The sequence below is a fragment of the Tauraco erythrolophus genome, chromosome 6 (assembly GCF_009769465.1).
Source record: "Tauraco erythrolophus isolate bTauEry1 chromosome 6, bTauEry1.pri, whole genome shotgun sequence".
NCBI lineage: Eukaryota > Metazoa > Chordata > Aves > Musophagiformes > Musophagidae > Tauraco > Tauraco erythrolophus.
Genome location: NC_141470.1, coordinates 61,195,032 through 61,212,295, shown reverse-complemented (window position 1 = coordinate 61,212,295; position 17,264 = coordinate 61,195,032). Strand labels below are relative to the sequence as shown.

The 17,264-nt window shown below is 38.5% G+C and overlaps 1 protein-coding gene across 3 annotated transcripts in view; it reads right to left on the bottom strand.

The window, feature by feature from the left end:
- Positions 1-163: 163 nt before the first annotated feature.
- The window catches only part of WDR20 (WD repeat domain 20), a 36,356-nt gene continuing 19,255 nt past the window's right edge, over positions 164-17,264 (bottom strand). For 2 of the 3 annotated variants that reach the window (XM_086614000.1, XM_086614001.1), the window contains one exon: positions 164-2,884. In XM_086614000.1, coding sequence (XP_086470126.1) covers positions 1,589-2,884 — 1,296 coding nt within the window. In that variant the 3' untranslated portion in view covers positions 164-1,588. Of the gene's footprint in view, positions 2,885-7,801; positions 7,933-17,264 lie in introns of those variants that run through there. The other variant, XM_086613999.1, reaches the window with a different exon arrangement.

Below are 17,264 nucleotides of genomic sequence, written 5' to 3'. Positions count from 1 at the left end.
TATGGGTCACGATAGAAATCTGAGGCACTGCTGTACATGTATAAAGTCAATTCATAAGACATGTGAATTGCACTGAGTCACAGACGTGATAACTGCTTTAGTATTTTCATTTAAGACAAACATTTTAAGTAGTTTAGTGGTTTAGGAGGGTGCTCCTTTTTTTAATATATTTAAATTAACGCTGGATGTGTAGTTTTTAGGCAAAAAAATACTTTCAGGTAACACCCTCCTCCCTTCTCCCCAGAAAAGGGTTTAAAGTTTTTAGTTTTAGATTCGACCTTTGAATATGCATTAAGATGCAGAGCAGACACAGCTCTCTATGCATACCTATGTTGTGACAGATTTGGGAACATCTCAAAAAAAACTTACATTATACAAACAGTTTTAAGAAAAATTATTGAGTTTTACATAAATGCTTATAGCAATGAAAGTGTAGTATAAAAATATATATAGTACCTCCACTTCAAAAGTCTGATTTGTGAACCAAACGGTTAAAACCTAATGAACACAGATTTTCATTTAGGCTGCCCAAAATGGCAATATTCAGGTATTACCAGATCTTTTGTTTTTCTTCAGGCGATAACCTACATCCCCTTTCAGAATTTTTCACAAAAATAACGGTCCTTTTGCTAGAACAACTCTGCTAATGTTTTCATAGCTGTATGCCTTTAAAATGTTGATGGCAAACAAAGCTATTGTTGCACAAAGTACTTTTTAATAAAATAATCACTGCGCTTAGCTTCATTCAAAATTTAGCTTGCTACACATTGGACAGAAGGAAAATAAAGTTTTATCTGTGTTCAAGTGCATTAACGACAAGAGCTAAACTAGTAATATATTTAATGAAGGTTCAACTGATAAAAAACAGGTGCCATTGAAAAGCACGAGCTTGTCGATGATCAAATTGCCTGACAAAACTGACAGTAACATAACACTGGAACTACTTCGAGAAAGCCTGAATGATTTTCCCTAACTTAACAGATACATAAATCAAAAATTAGAGTTCCTTGGTAATACTGATTCACGATTTCAAGAGCGTAAGCTACAGTCAGTCAAGAGCTCACAGATCTGTGCACAAAACGGCTGACGTTTTAATAAGAAGTGGGTTTACATTAATGGCAGGCCACCACGGAAGAGCATGAAGGAACAAAACGCTTTGGTTTTAGTTTTTTCAGAGGCTCACATTTCTCGTTAGACTTAAAACCAGCAGCTTTTCATAAGCCACTCTCCTTGGGAGTGCTGTATTTTGTAGAAAACATTAGAAGGATTATAATTGTTCAGTGATTGACAGGTTTTACTTCAGTTTTTACACCAATAGCTTTCACCATATTGTGGTTATGCTTAAGTAGAAGAACACTGATCAATAGTTCAGATGCACAGTATTTATTTCTTCTGCTGGAAGGCAACTATACTTAATAATTGTATCCAAGACACTTCAAATCATTCAGAAATATGGCATGCAGTATCCAAAAGTATGGCTCTGAGGATTTTTTTTTTTTTACATTAAGCATAAAGAAATTTTATATTCAACATTCATTTATATTTCAAGAAAACTACCTATTCAGAGTTCTAGTTCTTTGATGCAGCATTAAGGATTAAAACTTACCACTTTACCAGGCCTTGCCCATGTGCAAATAAATCCCTCCTGACAAGCAGTGACTATACAGTCTTCAAGAAAAATTAACACAGTCAGTCTTTCATGTGCTATCTTTTTACAGATAAGAGGCTCTAACAAGGGAACATCTTCCATTCGGGGACAGAGAGGTGTTCCCAAAGTTTTAGCTGGGTCCGTTTTGGTTTTAGTAACTAGGTTCAGTTTGTCACTGCTCTTGCTAGATATATGTCCCATGCTATGGTTTCTCTTGTGGTCTTTTTCATGGTGTCTTTCCTTCCGATCATGTAGCGATAAGGTTGCAAATTTACTAACGCCAGAAGCAATGGCACCATCCATGACACTGCTTTTACTGCCAGTATTTGAGACTGCAGAGTGCGGAAGGCTGTTTGACCGTGGAAGAGGAGGGGGTACAGAGTTTCCAGGTGTTGTGATACTGTTTCCATTACTTCCTGGGTTAGTTCCACCACTTCCAGCAGGTGGACTTGTGGCGTTCATGACATTTGTATGTGTCCTTGCTCTTGAGAGAGGCTGGTGGGGGAAGAGGATATCTTCTGTAAGATCCCACAAACACAGCTGCGTGTCCTGGCCTACTGAACCAAATCTATATGTAACACTTACTGGACGACTGTCTGTAGAGTTCCTTTTCGATAGCCTAGATTGCGTACTATTTGCTCGATCTCTGCCAAAATGAAGGTCTTGGAAATCCTCATCACTTCCGCTAAATTCCATCGGGTCACTCTCTTCTACACTAGTGGTATACGGATCAAACGCAACAACACTGACCCAGGATTTATGTCCGTGGCCTCTCGCTATTACTCGACAGTCCACGAAAGACCAGACTGTTACCAAGTCATCCTCTCCACCTGTCACTATGTATTTCCCATCAGGACTCCAACATACACACAGCAGTCCTCCAAAGTAGCTTTTCATTGTACCATGCAATTCCACCGAATCAAAGTTAAAAACACGAAGAAAACCATCCTGGCTCACACATGCCAAGAACTTCCCATCTGGGGAAAAGGCAAATTCATTCAGGGCACCCTCACCTACTGTCCATTTAAGCAGAGGGTTTCTCGTGGATTTACTCTTGCAAGTGTGAACTGCAAAACTTTCTCCTTGTTTAAGTAGCTGGTAGTGCGGGGCTGTGGTACCACAAGTGTGCTCCACGTTATACAAGTACATATTGCCACTGGAATGAGCTACTAGGAAAAGGCTTTCCGAACCTGGTACCCATTTTACACAGGTTACTCTGGACTTGTCTATTAGTCTCTGTGAAAAACAAAGAAGATACACATCAGAAAGTCTGAAAATGAAAGTTTTAATGATTAACTGTAAATCTGAGCTTTCGGGGGAGATAGGGAACAATACTTAACCGAAGTCAACTCAGCTTTCTAGAAAGGAGCTATGTTACTGTACTGGCAAAAACTTATAATCTTATCAGACAGTAAAGAGGAAAAGTGCTACCAAAGGTTATTATTACAGTCCAGCCACATTCCACAAAGAACATGTTTCAATCAAGCCAATCTGTTGTTGTGGATCTACAGGTAGAGTTGTTAGGTTTATTTTTCGATATGTAGGTTGAAGAGGAGCATGAAAAGGAAACAATCAAGAAAACGCAGAATGAGCTATAGGGCAAAAAGGCAGTTACTGATCTGTACCTATACAGCAAATAAGTTACAAATCAACAACAGTAAATTTACTCTGGTTTTATCTGAAATCACAAATAAAATCCATCCTCTACACAAAGGAAAAAAGAGGCTTTATGAGCCTTTACCAGCTTTTACTGATTCAGGTAGCAAAAGCTACCTACACAGTGACCCTGTTATGTGGCTGGAAAGCCAGTAGTTCAATGCACATGGTTCAGTGAATTCAGAAGGCACCACATACTCTTCACCTTGCAATCCCCACCCTCCAATTAGTCTTCACTCCTTAGCCAAGGTCCTGTCAATACTCTCAGTTACCACCTGATTAAGAAGTTTCCTTTAAAGAAAAGCATTTTAATAGAGTCCATCATTGCAAAAGGAGGAACACACACATTAATCAAACATTCCCTATCATCATGTCTTCAATGCTGCAAGAACCAAGAGGTAAAGTTTGACTCCTTGAGTTTGCTAGTGTAGTTCTCATGGACTTCTAAAACTTACCAAGTCAGCCATGGCATTGCTCAACTGCAACTTGGAGACAAGTGATTCTTTACACGTGCATTCAAGATTTGTGTTGGATATAGACTGATTATAGGCTGAAAGAAGAGCTGAGCTACACAAAAGGCGAGAATGCAAATAACAAAGAGCCTAAGGAAATACCAGAATGAGTTACGAAAGCATTAAAAAACAAAGCAGCAAGAAAATCCCCCAAAGACCTTGCTATGCTGTTTATCACAACCAAAAAACCCACACTAACTAATAGTACATTGACAGTTACGGACCCAGAACAGATAACAATCATTGGAAAGCAGCACCCGGTCATTTTAGATTATACTTTTGCTGCTGTCAGCTTCAGTGTAAGACCAGGACACCTCCCTTCTGTAATTTCTCATTGGTTAAATTAACCATTTTGTACTTGAGAGCGGAGAGATGTAACTTCATCTGGGAACTTTTCTTCAAATGCAGTGGCTTTAAAATAACATATTCTTAGCTTCTGTTGTGATATTTTAAATAGTTTGTCCTGTGTTCATTGATATACATCATTCATGTCTAAGTAATGATAGTATCAGAAATATTAGACAGAAAGTTACCTGGTACACACCAAGAAATACAGAAAGGGAACATCAGCCCAGCTGGCTTGCTATGGGCAACAGTCTTCTCATGACTAAACGATCACTAATACGGCAACGAAGCGAAATTTCTCGCTCTCCTTGACTAGAGCAGCTCAGTCTGACATACAACCTCTACGCATAAGAGCAGCTGCTCAACTTTTATACTAGAAATGGCATTTTAAGTCCATAATCATGTCAGGCTACACAATCTTAAATACTGTACAGAAATCCTGCAATCCTGATCTTTACCTCTTTACCTAGGAATAAACAGAAGATTGCAATCTGCACTGAGACCAGATTAGCTCAAAGAGACAAGACACAGAGAGACTTAAAGCTGATGTGCAGCAAGTGACTATAACTCATCCCCTTCTCAATCAGCAGAGCTTTAAATTCAGCAGGAAGATAAAAACTCTGAAGTTAGGACTTTCTGAAGTTTTAAAAGCTTTCAGCTGGGCTCACACACTTCTGCAGCACAACAAAACAAGACCTGAAGTCAGTATGACTGGTAGATGCATTACAAGAACAGACTGAACACTCTATCGAGCAAATCAGTGGAGTAGCTGGGGTAAGGAGCTTATGTTCAGTTTGGTGAAAGAATAAGTGAAGGAACTTCAGTCACCAGCCAGGAAGACAAGCCAAGAAAGATTATCTTAGTAGCCATGTTTTGAACAAGCTTGAACAGAAAAAATTATAGACATAGGCCACAAAGGCGTGAAAAAACTGAGGCAATCAAGGACTAAGCATTTTAAAAAACTTAAGATGAAAGAAGCACAATTCAATTCACTAGCTTGAGAATAACCAACTATCACCTGGAAACAACCGAATCTGAGATATTCTTGTTTAGTTTTAGGAATAAGAAAATATCACTAATTTAATTCTGACACAGCTAGAAGGAACACCGCTGTTGATACAGATTGATTTAGGTAGGCAGCCACAAGCTGCAGAGTATCACTCACCTCAGCCTTTCAAGTCCCTATTGTCTTCTACATCAATAGAATTTAAAAAGAAAGAAAGGAAGATAAGTTAGATGTTAGACTGCATTAAGGCTATTGCATTTTAATACAACCTTGAATATTGAACCTATATATAGGTTCAATGTAACCTTCTGTGTCATAACAGGTTAAGTTATTTCACATATCACATACAATTAAGTGCTACCCTGATTGCTTTATCAGAGATGATGGCCAAAACAGAGCTTTAGGCTACCTGAATCACTGAATTACTAACAGGGCAGGTGGTGAATTCTATTACCTCTATTATTCTAGCACTACTGCTAAATCTGTCAAAAGATGTAAACACTCATTTAGACCACCTTCTGCCTATGATGGCATATTTATTCTCAAACACTATCTAAGCTCTAAATATATTCAAAAACCCACAAGCACCTTCATCTCAAAGCAAACGACCTGGCTCAAACATCAATGCTCACTAATGCCTCTCTGAAGTGGCTTTCAGATACAAGCCAGCACTTCCAAACACCCCCAGGGCAAACTTCAATCCTATAATTGACGGATTAACAATATATAAAAGTTTTAGAATTGGTTGTAACTGCAGATAAGATCAGTGTAGGAAACACGAATTTGTCATTTAACTCCAGCCTACTGCGCGGGTAGTTTCAGTACCACTGAACAAATCCTTACATTAGCTTTGCAGAAAACAGATAATCTCATTTAATTTCCAACAAACTGTCAAAGGATGTATTCCCACCACAATGAAGTAATGCTGGTTACAGCACAGACAGGACAATGCTGTCTAATGGAAAGAGGCTTAAGTGCTTCCATCATTTGTGGACTACCACAAGAATTATTCAGCCTGCAATGCAGCTTTCACTGTAGACACCAGCCAGCGCACATCAAGGCATGTAAACATGCCTCGGACCTTTAGGTAAGCATTTCAGCAGAAGTGTTTCTCAAAGCAACTGTAACTCAGCTACAAGAGTGAGAACTGCTCTGTGATATAAACCCCCAGCTGTTTATGGTATTTCTACTGCCGTCTGTCATGCTTACACTATTATCACATGAGATTAAACCAGAGCTGCACTTACACAAGCAACTTGTTCACATCCAGACTAGGACTCCCAGTGATAAAATTGTACCAATGACAAACTTTATTTTTTTTTTGGTTTGGGGCTGGCTGTTTTTTTCTGGGGAGCCAGTAGTGCAGGCAGACAATGCCAAAATGAACATTTCAACTACTTACACAGAGGTTTCTACCAGAGTACTCCGTGCAACAATGAGAGATTCACCAGCGCTGTTTCCCGCTCAACACAAGCAGATAGAGCAGGTGGGAAAAGGCTAGGTAAGAAGAAAAATGCCCCTCTTCTGATCTAGAGGTAGCTACTTTTAGAAAGCTGAGGAGGAATGAGACAGTTCTAATTATAAAACATCCTCATTGAGAACAATACTTCAACCTTCTTTGCACAAAGACAGAGCAAGGCAACACATCTCTGATGTGGGAAAGATACACTTGCTCAGTTTGAGAGCTGAGCAAGGCTTAACTTCATCTGCAAAGCTCTTATCTGGATTTTAAATTTCTAAAACAAAGAGACACCCACAAAGGTCTTTGACACTACCCCCAACAATTCACCTGCACTTGGATTAAACACAAAAAAAAACCCACCCCCTAAAAAACAACCATCCCCCTCAAACCACCAAAATTCCCATAATTCCCATAGCTCATCCTCCACAGAAAACGTTGTCAAAAGTTGTACCAGTTACCAGATTTCTCTCCTTGTTAGCATTCAGACACTTAGTCTTTTAAGAATGCCAATACTACCAGACAATCAGAGGCAGTAGTCTTTTAACTTGGCATTAGTCTCCCCTGTAGTACACTATTCTATCTCTCCTTTTTGCACAGCAGCAGAAAAAGCAGATGGAGAGTTTCTTTCAGGAACATCACATGGCCAAGACCTCATAAGCCTTCAGCTTTTTCTATGCAGCATTCAGTTTGGTAACCTAGTCTTTCCCGAGCAAGCCTTTAGGAATCCTTAATGCAGACAGCTTCTGCTGTAACATCCTGACCATAAAAACTGGTATTTTTAAGTTATTTAATATTTTGACCATAATACATTAGTTAAATAGAGCTTAAATGTTTTCTTCTTCACTCAGGACCAGAAGCCTCAGAAACAACTGACGGCAGAGCACATGCAGCAACATTTGGATCTGCAGACCTTTTCTCCACCAGTTAACTGTCATGAACTCTAGTTACAGAACTACCCGAACTAAAAATTTTTAATCTTAAACCCCAAAAGATTCTTTCATGAATAACATTTTTGTGCAGGTATTCCAAGCCAATGAAACAGCTGAAAAACAAAGGCAGTGACTGAATAATACTCTGTATAGGCAAACGAAGCCATCTGCAGAACTTTAAGACTCTAGGATCTTTAATACAACAAACACATGGCATGCAACAACGTTAAGATTTCTACTTACTTCCTCATTAAATAACTTGCTAGTTTCTTTTTTAATAGGGTCTATAAGTTGGACCTGGCCTGCAGAGAAGCCCACTAGAAGGGAGACACTTTCTGCTGTGGCTGTAACGTGATGAAGTCATGGCATGTAGGTTGTGTTCCTTTGTATATCCTTTTGTCTATGGTTCTCACTCAAGTCCGCACGCCTGCAAAGAGAGCAAACAGAATTAAGATAGTTTATCAAATGTGTGCATATAACCGGTTCTATTTGCAAATACACGAGTTATACTAAGCAACAATTTATGCAGTAACGAAATCCTACCTTTAAAAAAGCAAGCTTTGAATTATCAGGACATCTACAATGTCATCAAAAGTTTATCTTTTCATACAATGTAATACTTGTGGTTTTCAATTTTCCTAAACCCTATATGTACTTGGCCTTTGCAGCTACATCCACGTGACAAACCAATGACAACTACTCAGTACACAAAGGCTCCAGTGAGGACCTCAAGATCAACCTATCTCCCAGAAGGCTTCTCCTGCCAGAAGAGGCATTCCATCACACAGAGACAAGATATCTTCTAATTCCTAGTAGCAGCTTTCTCGGTTATTGAGTACAACCAATGTTGGATTAAAGATAGCATATTCTCAATCACCCTGATTCTTGTACTGTAAGTCACTTCCTTTAATAACCAGGCAAACAGACACTATGGTCTCAATACTTAAAAAAAAAACTTATCGATAGATTCCTAGGACAGCCTTTCTAAGAACACTGACTCAAGATGCTGATACTGTGATTATAAAATACATTTTAAACCATAAAGCTACACAGTAATTGTGCTTCTCCCACTGACCACAGAATTCATATATAGTAAAGACAAACTAAGTGCTAACAAAACTGAGGACACAACTGAGATTCTGGCACCGAAGTGGTCAGAAGACTCAAAAGGAACAGAAAAGCAATTTAAAATTCTCTCTGTTGTGTAACCCGTGTTTATCCCCATATCATTTTCTGAAAAAACAACCTAATCTTTCATCACCCAGAGATTTAAAACCCACCCACATTTAATATGCAAAATCATAAATCAGGTTCAACCTTTTTTTTTTTTTTAAATACCACTCTCTGTTTACTAGCTTCAGAGTCTGTAATTAGAAAGCTACGGATACTCAACAATATTACAGACTGAGACATAGCTGTGATTTGAGACTTGGATTCTAATTTGACATATACTTTTTCAGTATTTTCGGTCAGAGGAAATCAGGCCAGCAATATAATAAATAAAACTTCTTTGAGGAGGAGGACAACCTTGACATAAAAGAAATTGCTCCAATGAATTAAACCTTCGAGGATAAGGTCTAAAGCAGCAGCAAATCCTTAGTCTTCACGGAGCTATGCAGACAGAAACTAGACCTGTCAGTAGGGAAAAACTGTAACTGGCTGCACAGTGAATCACGTCAGGTGAGCCATCCAAGGCAAATTTAACTATAGGTTACGCATGATAAGCGACAGTAATAAAGTTGCACTTATGTTTTGCAGCATATATTATAAACCAATTTAATCAGTGTATGGCCTCCTGGTTGAAAACTCAAAAATGAGATGATGTATTCCAACTTCTAAAGTCAGCAGATTAAAAAGTTATTCTCCAGAGCCCAGAGATCCATTATAAGCTGAAAAAGAATATTAGCAATATCTCTTCAAGGAGAACTTAAATAGAATACTAGCTCTACTGGGAGATCGTAGGATAAGGCGCATGCCTGCCAAGGAAACATTCACAGACACGTGTAAATTTGTAATTTGAAGTTGAAAGATCAAATCCTAGAGGCCTTGCAGTTATTTTTTATCTTGTGCAAGCTTCCCTTGTCCTGTAGTACTACAAAATAAGTGATATCAAAGGATAATTGCCAATAATTGAGGTAGCATTTCTATTGGAAGACCATTCTACAGAAACATACAGATGCATCTCTCCATACCTCAAAAAAATGCAAGAGTTAACAAGTTACCACATCTCTCTCCTTTCACCTATGAGACTTGAGGTTGTGTCCTCTGGACATAAGTTCCAGCAGAACTCAATGCCTAAGAACAAAGATCCCTTTAAAAGTAAACAGAACTCATCCTGAATCATGTTGAATGATCAGAGAACCACAGGCTCTCCCAGCCCGCAGAAAACACAGGTATTCTCATGTTCTTCTGCTGAATCCTCACTATTGTTTTAAGCAGCAAAGAACGAAGAGGCAGTTACTTTCAGATTGGAACTATACTTTGCTCTTTTGTCTGGTTGAGGTTTTATATTACTAGCTTTTGTTTTGTTGTCCGGGAAATTTGGTGTGACTGAGTTCCCTGTCTTCTGAAACTGTGTGATAACAGATCTAGCAAGACATGAAAATCTGATGAATTAAATCTAAGCACAGACTTCACTGTGCTTGTTCTAGCTGTTCTCTGGGAACCAGATGGCAGTGACAATCTGTCTGAACTTAAATGGAGTATAAATAAACTAATTCAACCCAGAATTACCAGGCTTCTACTGACAGGGATGCCCTGCCTTTTATTTACATGCAGCTAGTGTTTTCAGTCATAACATTATTGCCACATGGAGATAAGTTAAATCTACAGGCACAAAAGTACCCCTTTTGGTCTTGATCTCTCTTAACTGAAAGACAGGGTAGAATCAATTGAGCATAAGAACTAGGAGACGTTTTCTTTATTTCTGCTCAGTCGAAGGTTGCTATTGGATTTTGCTAAGAACACGAAAAAAACTTACTCATAAAACTCAATTTTGCCTGGGACTCAGCATTTCATTAGCTCACCACTAAGTCCTTTTGCTATAGCTATTTGAGGAAGATTTGATTCTCAGGAAAGAGTTTTTACATGAGATCCGAGTCTACAACTGCCAAATCCTAGGATATGACACTATCAGCTCACTTTGCTGAGCAAGGTGATGTGAACTGACCCCCTCTCAGAAGAACCGAGATGTACTTTGAAAGCAGACAGAAAGATCTTGGGATTAAGCATTGCTAAACATGCAGGCTAAAAGTACAGGATCAGGCACCCTCACCTCTGCTTGAGCTAGTAGCAAGATATTTGCATGCTTCCTGTCCCAGTTCCTTTAACATTTTCTTCTGAAAAAAGCTCTCAGCACTATTCCAGCCTGTCCACTTTGAGAAACTTACTCCACTGTGGATGATTCATGATGAGAGCAACACTTTGTAATTAGAACTTGAGTCTAAACAGGATTGAAAGAAGGCTGAGGCATCTAATGCAAGGCTAAGAATCAATGCCAACCTTTCTTTGAATAAAATCTGTGCAAGCCGTTGAAGTACATCTTCACTAGCCAAGGCTCTGGTATTAGCAAACTGATACCTGCATTAGAAGTCAGTTCCTTCAAACATACAGTGGTATTTCATGTACCCCTTGGGCAAAGGAACAAGGGATAATCGTTATCAGGCAACAAGAACAAGATAAATCTCACACACCACCTGTCTGAAGTCAGTGATGCAGCTGAACAAACCAGGTGTACCTTGGTACCAATTTGCCATTTTGTTCTTTGTGATGCATTTGTACTCTAGAATAAAACATGAACCATGTAACTATTTTGGGGACTTCCTAGTCCCATTTAGTTAACTCTCACAGCACGCTATTTTAGCAAAATTACCCCTACTCTGCTGGAGTAGGGAGAAAAAAAACATACAAACAAAAATCTGACAGTCTAGCAGTAGCCCATTCACCCTGAACCATGGCAATCAAGTGGAACATCTTAACCACCGCTCTAGGTATCTAAAGACTAGAAGAAAAAAGGAGGAAAAAAAAAAAATCCGTTACCTCAGTTTGAAGCAAATATTTAAGTTTTCAGATTCATATGTTTGAAAAGTCTGATTAGGATGGGCAGCAATAACTTTGGTTCTGTAGCTGTATGTAATTCTAAGGTCAAAGCCAGATTAATATCTGTCCAAGATTCATGCTTTTTATGTACTATTGATCTGAGACTTAGAGCTTTCATACTAAGATCTTCCAAACAGTGAATCACATTATTTCAAGTCAGCATTTAGTCATGTTCCTTAACAGATGTGATTTCTTCCTGTATCTTTTCTCTTCCTAACTTACATCTGCAGCTTTCTGCAAATTTTAGTTGAATGAAAAGTATCATAGATGTTACATTTCTTTCCAAGCTAAAAAACACCTCCAAGATCAGAAAGGAAAGGAGTTATTTATTAATTCCTCTCAGACAATTTCAACTGTAGTAATTAAAATGCTTCCTTTAGATACTTAAGAGTATTTAATATCACATTTGCCAGGAGACTGGTTTTCAATGGTTCATAGCTGTAAGTGAGATCAAGACAAAATATTAGGACTTTAAGCCTGAAAGCGAGGGCAAACATTTAATAAAATTTTTACTTGCAAAATCCTCTTAAGAAAATCTCTCTTGTTCAGAGAATAAATAGATCTTGAACAGCAGATTATAGATTGGCTATGTATGTAGAGTTCCAGTGCAAAATAATAGAGAACACAAAAAGAACCAAGATATTACACTTTTGAAAACAATTTCTTCAGCATTTCTGGAGCTTGGAATTCACAACTTATTACCTGTAGCTTGACATCTCTTCAATACCTTGCTGTCCAGGGATTTAATGGTCCCTTGTCTATAAACAGAACAATTGGAGAAAGCTGTGCTTGTTATAATGCTATATAGGTAACACGAGAAATCAACTCTTAGAATTATTACTAAGCGAACTTTATTGAACTTCACAGATGCTCTTTAAACTCTAGCTGAAAGAGAGACGTAAAGTAACCCTTGCTGCAGCACTTTGCCTTACAGTAGTCACTAGTCAACATGGCAGGGTCTTCAAGGACAGACTTGCCAACTGTATTAGCAAAGACAAGGAAAACTCAACCAGGAAACCTCTTACAGCTTGTTTATTCTTCCTCCGCATCTGTGCTGGTCTCCCCCTCCTTCCTGCAGAGCTGGCTGAAGGATAGAGAAAGCTGAGGAACACAGCAAGAAAGCTTGAGTTATCCTAGGCACTTTTGTAGAATTTTCTGGTCAACTCTGTTGATTGTTTCTGTACACAAGTGTACCTGTCAGAAATACTAGCTTCAATACTTCACACTGGAAACCCCTCTAATTACTTTATTATCAAGAGGAGTAGATTTCCAGATTTTTTTTGTAGAGCCCAAATACAAGTCACTTAATACCAACAACAGAATCATTTGTAGTTACTTCACTGTTGCTTCAAGCTGGTCTCATCTCATAGCTGATCCTGCTTTGGGCAGGAGTCTCAGAGGTCCCTTACAACCCAAATGACCCCAAGATCCTAAGCTTAGGATCAATCAAAGCAGCAGCAACACAGCCACTCCCAGCTTAACAGGTCTGGTTTGTCTTAAAGGAACTTCATGCAGGAAGAAAACTACAGGAGCAAGTTAGTTGTCTTTCCCTATATAGAACACTGACGTAGAGAAAAGTTCTGCTGAATTTGTATGAGATACACAACAGAAAGCCCAGGCAACACTTCCTGCAACTATAAAGCCCTAATAAAACACACTGCAGTCCATCTGACAGTGCCACAGCCAATCTGCGATGAACTGGATTCTACAAACACAACTGCATGCAAGGTGACAGACTGCTGCCTCATGGCCTTAGCCTTCTCGGAAGAAAGTCTGGCAAGAACTCACACCAGTCCTGGGATCTCTTCATATTCAACAGCACAAAACTTTCAGGGAGTGTTTAAGTGAACACACATTTGGGGCCACTTCAGAAGCACCCAGAAAACTTCTAAACTAGTTTGAAAGCTTCTGGGAGCACTTACAAACTAAAAAAAAAAAGAGTACAAATTCTCTTAGGATTCTATAAAAAAGCCAGCAGACAACCACCATTTGTAAAGTTGCCCTATTTATACATAGCTACTATAGGTTTGTTAAACGTAAGGACAGTTTCTTAAATAAGAGCTGCCTTTTCCGTACCCAAGTAATGTGCTTAGCTTTAAGGGTTGCATAACAGGTGTTTTGTGCGTACACACAGACTGGTTTTCAGTGTCTCCTAAGCCTTGCAAAGCCATTAATGCTCAGGAAATTTCACGTCTTTATTTTGCAACATTGCATTCAACGCACCTGCTTTACATTAAAGTCACACTTGTAAGCCTCAAGAATATGATTGTTTCATTTTTTGTTTTGCTTTTAAAATTTGGCTGAACTTTCAACTCTATGAATTGAAGCACCAATAGCTTAACACTCTCAATAGCACAACCAATGCTGGATTTGCTGCCAAGTAATAGAAGGGCAAGTACAAACTAACACTGAAAATAAGTACATGCATTCACTTTCCCTTATTCCTCTCTTATCGAAGGCAAGAGAATCTATGAGAAAGGGATGAAAGTTGCACTGGACAACATTAAATTTGAAAATTAAAAACTAAAAAATTGGGACAAAAACAACTAGCAGGCAGGAAAAAGAATCTGCTACTTTTAACATACTGCCTCAAAGACTTTTCATTAAGACACTTCTCTATAGTTTCCTTTCTCCATAAAGTCTCCAGAAAGCATAGCTGCCAATTCGTGCCAGTTTTACTTCTAAGATTCTTATCTTCAAGACACAATCATTACTAATTTGGCTTCAGTAGCATCTCTTCTGATGTACTTTTTCTAATACATAAATATTTTGAATGATCTCACTTTGTTTAAAATAATTTGTTTTTATACCCGCTCCCAACAAAAGCATTTCAAGGTTTATTTCCACTCAACAGAACCTTTACTCTCCTGAACAACACTGGTCCTCATAAATGGGTTCCCGTATCTTTTTTATAACTTACAAAGCACTTCATTAAACGCTGAACAGGAACATTTAAGGCATGTGACAGAGTTTCTAGGATACTATATAAGAACAGCTCTGTTAGTAAAACAGGGACACCAAGTAATTTTATTTAACCTAGTTTTTTCAAGTGTTCCACACAATTCATCCATAACGAAGTCTTAGACATCAATTTTGTACCAAAGCTACTTGCAAATTTGGGAAGCTACTTAGTATTCTTCTGCCTTCTACATTTAAGCTTCCACTTGGGGCCATACAAGACATACACGACTTTTGAAGGGAGAAAACCATTACTTAAGATTTCAGCATTTATTCATACAGCAGACAACAATGACCACATTCATTAAGATAAAAGCTCTAGTCCAGACAACAGGACATAAATCCACATTTAGGCAAAGATCAGTTTAGTTTTCTGAATCATCCAATAAAATAATCATATTCTGTTTCCAGAGAATTATTCTAAGCACTCAGACCAAAGAACACACATTGGTTGGTTTGAAATAAATCTAAGTGATATTAACTAAACCAATGGTTATATAATTGGCAAGATCAAGAAAGCAGATGTGAACACCATAAAGAACATGGAAAAAGGACCGTGATTTACAATTTACCATAACAGTCTTAACTCCCTTTTAGTAAGGCTATGAACCAAAATATTTATCTGGTTACAGTATAGATAAGCCACACTCTATTGAAAGTTATCGACCAATAACTCTAGAAAAAGTAGATATTTTTCTTTTAAAAGAGTTCAAAAACACAGAACAGTAGACTCCTCATAATAGAAAAATCCTTTTTTTTTGTTTGCAAATCCCCATTCACTTCACAGGTGCCTACAGAATCAACTTACTCTGTTTCTCTGTAAGACTGGGCAAATGCCACTAAAGTAGGACAGGAACGTGAACACATTTGAACTACCGTAGGCCAGGGAGGTTGAGGGAAACTGAAACAAGGTTTTGAACTCCTCCACACAAAGAACACCTTCTCTGTCTTCTGAGCAGAGAACACTGCTGTTGCCTCCGTCGCAACCCAACAGGTCTCAAGTCACTGAAATTGTTCCTTTGGAAACTTAAACCATTTTCAATTCAACGCGTTACTCTTTCATACAATTTACACCCATGCTGACACTGCTCTGTGAGTGGAAGACTACAACGTACAACTTGTGACACTGCTGTTCAAAGAGTCGGGTCAAACCTGAGGTATTCTAGCGAACTGACCACGACCCTCAGCACAGCTCTCCAGAGCACGTCCTGGTCAGTCCTGAAAAGGCCTGTGAGCAGTGCTTAGCATCTCAGAGAAACTGAACAGTCTGCTCACTCCGGGAAGTAGACTGGAAGCTCTCCAAGCAACTCCAGCAATCTTCAGCTGCACTATAATCAAATCACTAAAACTTCAGGGAAATGACATGACATTGCAACTTAACTTTTCAGAAGATGTCTGTTTCTACATATTTAGCGAAGTTAATTTTTATTACACCTGCAAAAGAAAGCCTGTCCCTTTCCTCCCTCGAAGCTCTCCAATCCTTTACACCACACTTTGCACAATACTGCTTTACTATGATCCAGAAAGAGCACAAGAGCTTTAACTGCTTTTCGAGCATCCAAACAAACACTCAGAAATCCACACTGAAGATCAGCTAACAAAAGCAGTACTTCACAGTTCCTTTGGCAAAGTCCACCTTATTGTGGGTGTCTGTTAATGATATGATCAATTCAGACAAAAATTGAGATTTTTGACTTCAATGTCCCGTGCTTGGCCACACTTAATCCGTAAACAGGCTGGTTAAACTCAAACAACTCTGAATATAGTCACTGTATCACACACTCCCAACAGACATGAACTGAATTAGATGTTCTATTTTGGTTTAAGCAATTAGTTGCCTTTTTTTTTTAATAGGAAGAAGAGAAAAGAAGGTGTAATATCAGTATTATTGTCTCTTCCCAGTGGCTGGTCTATGGAATTTTGGCTCAAATGTAGCTCAGTCTGCTGGACAGAAACCTCTCAAATGGACACCTAATTCAGAATCACGTATGTTCTGCACGTGATGCAGATGCCTTCCTCCTCGTCTCCCCCTATTCAGCTCTTTTTAAGGAGATATGCAAGAAAGATCTCGTGCAGTTTTAAGTTCAAAACAATGCTCTCTCAGGGCTATTAATAAACAATGGGTGACAGGTCACATTTTTATACTGGTCTCTCCCTCACTGCCTTAAAAATGAAGACACAGATTTAACAAGTCATGGCACATACATACTGGCACAATCCAAGACTTTTTACTCCGATACCATTTCCTCAATAGTGAGCAGATACATGTTCCAGAAGTTACGCTGAAGTTGGCTGCATTAATGGATTACTGTCCATCTTAGATTTCTTTCAGGAAGCCATTTAAATTGCAAACATGGAAGTTTAATAAACCTTTACAGGAATTTTTTTTTTTTGCATTAACTACTGCATGGAATTGCGAATATTTTAACACCCACTTTCTGTTCATTATTTGCTTAGATAACTGAAGCAAGAGATCCTGATAAAGTTAAATATGTGGAAAAAAGTACCAGTTCTGAATTTTGTTCCCCTCTGATTTCACCGAACACCTTCTTGTTCCCAGGAAGAGACAATGATATCTAACATTCCTTATATACGCACAGCACTTACACTGCTTACTAGAATAAGCAGTCCATCCTTTTCAGTGTTTCCA